This window comes from Raphanus sativus, chromosome 1, assembly GCF_000801105.2.
Source record: "Raphanus sativus cultivar WK10039 chromosome 1, ASM80110v3, whole genome shotgun sequence".
In the NCBI taxonomy this organism is placed as follows: domain Eukaryota; kingdom Viridiplantae; phylum Streptophyta; class Magnoliopsida; order Brassicales; family Brassicaceae; genus Raphanus; species Raphanus sativus.
In genome coordinates this window covers 917,054-923,053 of record NC_079511.1, presented here as the reverse complement: position 1 = coordinate 923,053, position 6,000 = coordinate 917,054, and the positions used below count along the sequence as shown (strand labels likewise).

Genomic DNA, 6,000 nt, shown 5'->3' with positions numbered 1-6,000 from the left:
GCCTGTTTCTCGTAGACGACTTATATATAAGTCGTCTGGACTGTTTTTTTTCACCAAACAAAGCTGGACGACTTAGTTTAAGTCGTCCGTTTGACCAGAAGACTCATCAGTAAGTCTTCTACATACAGATGACTTACTTGTAAGTCTTCTACGCGAACAGATTTTGAAAAAAATTCAAATTCGTACCTTCAACTAGGTGAGATGACTTTGTTTGCACACAGGGTCTTCTCCAACCACCCAGAACCTCAAACGAAAGCAACCGTAAGTCAAAACGAAAGAAATATGGCTCCAAACAATTTTGAATCAAAAGCTTCAGTTTTTTGGATGAATATGGAGAGAAAGTGAAAGAAATGTTGTTTTTAGTTCATAACAATTGAAACAGAGAGAGTGTAAAGAGATTTACGTGCATTAAAGGGCATTAAAAGCTCCAAACAGTTCGTACAAGGTTGTTCCCACTATTCATGGCAGTGGCAATATTGTAAATACTTGAAGAAAATGAGGTTGAGACAGTAAAGAAGCCATTTTCGAAAAAAAAAAAAAAAAAGGGTTAATGGCATTTTCGTAGATAAAATGCAGATGTGGGGTTAAAAACTCAAAAAAAAAATGAGTCAAAAGAAAAGGTTAGTTTTCTGTTTGAATTCAAGTTTTGAGTCACTTTTGCAATAAGCCCTAACAATAAAGCCCAAATAATAAGATTGACGCACACTATGTAGTCATTATCCCCCCCACCACACACACACTTTTTTGTTTTGTTTTTTTTTTCTCTTTTATTTAACAACACTTCTTGAGTTATTTCATCATATATTAATTTTTTTGAGCTGATTTATTTCACCATTTCACTCAAAATACAATGTATATTTCTTCTTTTAGCCAGTATTCCAGAGACAATTTGTTTATATTATGGGCATCGCATGTGCGTTTACACACATGTGCTTAGTTTCGTCTCAGAGGAGCTTTAGACTTATTATTTGTCTTAGGCAAATTATATGTCTACTGCTCCAGTTATGGCACAAGCTAAGCGTACAAATGACATTGTATTTATAATGTATTATCGGCTAGCTAGGATCTATACATTACTTGATAGTTGATACTGAAGTAAATTAGTATCAGAGAATTATTTCTTAATTGCACTGACCTAGGACAAGATTATAATTATATACTATTCGTTCACGGTAATCTGAGGGCATATTATCTTTATACTGGGAAGAGAGCAAAGTGAGAGGAGTTCATGACTCATAAGTGCAGTAAGTGGTTGCTCAATTAAGAGATGTTGACAAGGCAACGCGTTTGGTGTAGCATTATCTTCCTTCTTTTTTCGTCTTTTTCTCTATTCTTATGCAACCTTTCTTAATTTCAATTTTTATTTGGTTATGAAAAAAAAAACTCATTTCGCCTTTTTCACTCATAATAATATACTATTAGAGTTCTGTGTGTTCCCCTGCTTTGATAATGAGTTTAATTAGCTGTGGATTTTGAGTTTAGTTTTTACACAAATTAAGTCGTTGGTTCAGCACACCACAAAACTATATTATATATATAGTGACAACCTTTTGTTGTTTGTCAGCGGTAGTGCATAGAATGATTGAGAATTTTCAAACCGACACCTTGCTATGTTGTGTACCACCTAGGTAAATTGTTAGATTGGTTTAAAAACGCTTCGTTAATTTAGTTTTGATTTGATCTTATGGAAAATTACTATACCTGGATTGTTTTCTTTTTATACAAGCAAAATAATAGGAATATGGATTGTCTGAGATAGGCATAGGCAACAATTGGATCCGAAGATCTAAACTTAAACTAAATCAAAATAACCGGACTAAAAACTTTTAGATATAAAAATGATTAATATATTTGGAATACTAAATCGAAACCAAATATATACTAAAATTATAAAAATATTATTTATATATAATATAACTAAATATATAAATTTTAAAATCTATTAAAAATTCAAAAGTATTTGAAATGAGACAAATTATTTAAAATTATTTAAAATGTGTTGATATTTTTGAATTGTCCAAGATCTGTATCTACTATTTGATTTTACATGAATCCAAAATTATCCGAATCAAAAAATTATTGGTTCCTGTATAATTTTCTAGTTCTTTACTTAAACAATCCTCGATCCTGAATCAAATTGATATCAAAAATGCATATGCTTTAAGAGCTTCCACAATACCATATACAAAGGAAAAAAATAGGAGAGGCATGAACATTATTCTAAGAACTCTGGTAAGAAAATATATGAGTGATGTTTGTATTTCAGTAACCGAAAAAAATGAAGATAAGAGATTTTATTATTGGTTTAAGAAACAAAAAAAAAAGAAGAGGAAGGATAATGGACAGTCCGTACGACTGGGTTAACGTCAATGGCAGCCTTTTAGCACCTAAAGGGGCCCACTCCACTCTCCCCCTTTCCTGCTTTTTGGACTCGTTACCATCTCACTCGCCTCTCTCTACTCTCTCCCCCGTGTCGCCACGTGTTAGCCTAGAATCCGAGCCGTCGGTTAGCTTACAGTAGCGTGGGCGCGTGAGGTATAGAGGCGAATCATTGTGGGTGGAGTACGTAGCAGATACGATCGGTCACTCTTGTCTTCCCTTTAACGATCCACCTCCATTTTTCCTCTTATTTACGGGAATGCCATCCTGTCTTTCTAAACCCCAACAGCATTTCACACAGTACCTTCTTGGCGTCTCCCTCCACTACTCTTTCCCTTTTTCTCCTTTTTTTGTAAATTAATCCTACACTGCTAAAGTATTTATTTGCTCGTGTTATTGTAGTAAACAAATACACACGTATTCGTGTAATTTACGATTTTAATCAATTCAATATACAAATAGAGATTTGAAGCAACTACTAATATAAACGGCTAAATACAAACATTCATATACATTAGCAAAAAAAGATTTGATGATGCGATGATGGACCTACCATAATTAATAAACAGAGCAGACGCGTTTATACACACTCCACCAAATTCAACATGAACCACACGATCAAAAACTGCTCTTTCTTTCTTTCTTTCCTTCCTTCAAGATTTTTTTTTAGTTTTAATAAAAGTTTGAGCAAAATTAGTACCACGTATTTACTAGTCTTTGTCAGATCAAAATATCATTTAGAAGCTCCCCATAAGCAGCTATATATTTTAATTCTGCTTACTGTACAATTATAAAATACTACTTGGTAAAGTTGCATATGATTGATGTTTGGTACACTTAGATTAGTGAAATACTACTGAAATGGCACAGACACTCACAGTGGGCCATGGGAGATTCAGCACCCTACCCATGTGACTGGTTCTTTTCTTCTCCATCTTAACTTTTTTTTTTGCTTAAGCTTTTTTCTACATATTAACTTTATAATAGGAAATAATGAAAATCCTGAATTCTGAGAATATATATATATATATATATATATAATGATCGATGCAGCTCCAGTTTTAATAAATACTTTTCTTATATATACTCAGCTTTACAGCTATCCAGATACTTACATGTTACAGTATAAGTAACAATTACAAATAGAAATTTAAAGTTAGGGTTTTCCGAAGGTATTTGCAGAGACACAGTACTCTCTCACTCTTGATAAAGATGTTGTGGCAAAGGAGAAAGACTCTAATTCCAATAGAGGTATTAGTACGTCGCTTGCTTTCAGTCAATTAAAAGCAGTCCATAACCTATTCCGCACCGACATGTCTCCTATCGCCTTCCTTTATTTAGCCTCTTCACTCATCCATCTCTCTTTCACTCTTTGTGTGTACATGTTTTAAAAATATATAATATTATTGTAGCAGAGCAGAGAGCGCACATATAAGAAAAGAAAGATCTTTCTCGGGATCTCCTCAAATACTATTCTAGGAACATGTTGGACTACGAATGGGACAACCCCTCCGTGATTATGTTATCCGGAGAAGATCGAAGCCATCATCATCAGCAGCAGCAGGAGCCTGACCCAACCCGAGTCTTGTCCATTTTCGACCCGACCCATACCCATCATAATCAGTCCTCTTACAACAACATTTCTCCACCTCTATTTTCTTCATTCTCAAACCAACAACAACAGTTGACCGTCTACGGTCATCAGACCAACAACAACCAGTTTCATCCCTCCTTCCTCTACGACCCACGCACCACCACCACTTACGCCCCCGCATCCGATTCAATGTACGGCCATCCCCACCACTCAGCCTTATTCTCCTTTGACCAGACAGGGCCAGGATCCGGATCTTCTTACAACTTCCTCATCCCCAAGACCGAAGTCGACGTCTCTCGTCCGCTTGATTTCACTTCCAACAGAATCGGTTTGAATCTGGGAGGGCGGACATACTTCTCTGCGGCTGACGACGATTTCGTGAGCAGGCTGTACAGGCGGTCCCGACCTGGTCATGAGTTGGGAATGGGGAACACGCTGAGCACTCCAAGGTGCCAAGCGGAGGGATGCAACGCGGATCTGAGCCACGCCAAACATTATCACCGTCGCCACAAAGTGTGTGAATTCCACTCAAAAGCTTCAACGGTTGTGGCCGCTGGGCTTAGCCAGCGCTTTTGCCAGCAGTGCAGCAGGTAACTCCTTTTTTTTGGTCTCCTTATAGAGAGAGAGAGATCATTCCCCTCCACCTTTGACACAGATATCATTCATTACGCCTCTTTATCCGTCCGTACGTCTTTTACCATCGTAAACTGATCCATGTTCCATCGGGGGGGCCTGCTTCTTCCGTACATATTGCATGATTACTAGTAATATTACTACAGTAGCAGTATTTTTTTATGTTTTAGAAGCTTTGAAATTATTATTATTATTTTTTTAAGTTAGACCTATTTTTATTTTTTAAGTTAGACCTATTTTTATTTTGATTATGTTTATTAAATGACGGAGATGACTTTTGATTAGAATTTAATCATTCTCTCACTCGGAGGATGATAGATCATCATCACACTTAACTCAATCATTGAGAAAGAGAGAGAGCGTACTGTGTTGTGTATGATCCCGATGCCCCCTCCTTTTTACCCTTCTATACGTAATTTACTATCTCCGCCAATCTACTCTCTTGTCTTATCTTTATTTTATTTTTGTTGTGTGGTCGTAATTTTTTTTTTTTAAAGAAAATAAACATATTTGGTTACAGGTTCCATTTGCTGTCGGAATTCGACAACGGGAAACGGAGCTGCCGTAAGCGACTTGCTGACCATAATCGTCGGCGCCGTAAATGTCACCAGTCATCCTCCAAACCCACTCCGGATATTACCACCAATCCACGTACGTACTTGGCTACTTGTCCCATACTATACATATGCTTTATTAAAATTATGTGTGGTATCTTAATTTCAGAGTCACCGAACGATTCGGGTGTAAAGTCTTCGTCGTCGCCATCCAACTCGCTTCCTACAATTTCACTGGAATGTTTCCGTCAAAAGCAGTTCCAAACAACAACAACACCATCCTCTTCCACGTCAGCATCTTCCTCTAATTCAATGTTTTTCTCGAGTGGCTAGCTTGCTTATTTAAGCTTTGCTATTAGCTATTATAAACGACGCTAGCTACTACGTTGTTACGATTGTTGTCATCTTTATATCATCATCTTTGTTAGCAGTGGATCATCTTTATATCATCATCTTGTTAGCAGTGGATCGTTAAATTCGTATTTGGTCATGTAATGTGCTTCTTTCTTGATATTAGTTAATTTTTTCTTGTTTAAATGTACGCTTTCAACCTTATTAGTGGAGGCTATTCAATTATAAAAATGAACCACTTTGATGATCGATTGAATTCTCTTGAAAATGTATTAGAAGTGTCATAATGATTTAATTGAATAAATGATATAATTGCTAGTAATGAAAGCACAGACCAGGGAAGGTACCGGTGCATGGGGTGGTTCGTTCATCGTTTATTCAATTAGGGCAACTGAATTATTAAATTGATTGACAGTCTGTGCATTTTTGTCTGATGGTGCTGTTGGAATTTTCCTAGATAACTACAGCGAACCAACATTTTAGAAAGTG

General features: G+C 36.4%; 1 protein-coding gene across 1 annotated transcript; it reads left to right on the top strand.

Moving 5' to 3' along the window:
• The first annotated feature begins 3,654 nt into the window (after positions 1 to 3,654).
• LOC108811578 (squamosa promoter-binding-like protein 8) lies at positions 3,655 to 5,681 on the top strand. The gene is made up of 3 exons (XM_018583643.2): positions 3,655 to 4,563; positions 5,127 to 5,257; positions 5,330 to 5,681. Exons 1-3 carry the CDS (start codon positions 3,863 to 3,865, stop codon positions 5,491 to 5,493), a joined length of 996 nt encoding a protein of 331 aa, XP_018439145.2. The 5' UTR covers positions 3,655 to 3,862; the 3' UTR covers positions 5,494 to 5,681.
• Positions 5,682 to 6,000: the final 319 nt, after the last annotated feature.

Coding starts and splice junctions, on each gene's coding strand:
- LOC108811578 (XM_018583643.2), top strand. CDS start 3,863: ATGTTGGACTACGAATGGGACAACCCCTCCGTGATTATGTTATCCGGA. Junction 4,564..5,126: donor TTTTGCCAGCAGTGCAGCAG/GTAACTCCTTTT, acceptor ATTTGGTTACAG/GTTCCATTTGCTGTCGGAAT. Junction 5,258..5,329: donor GGATATTACCACCAATCCAC/GTACGTACTTGG, acceptor TCTTAATTTCAG/AGTCACCGAACGATTCGGGT.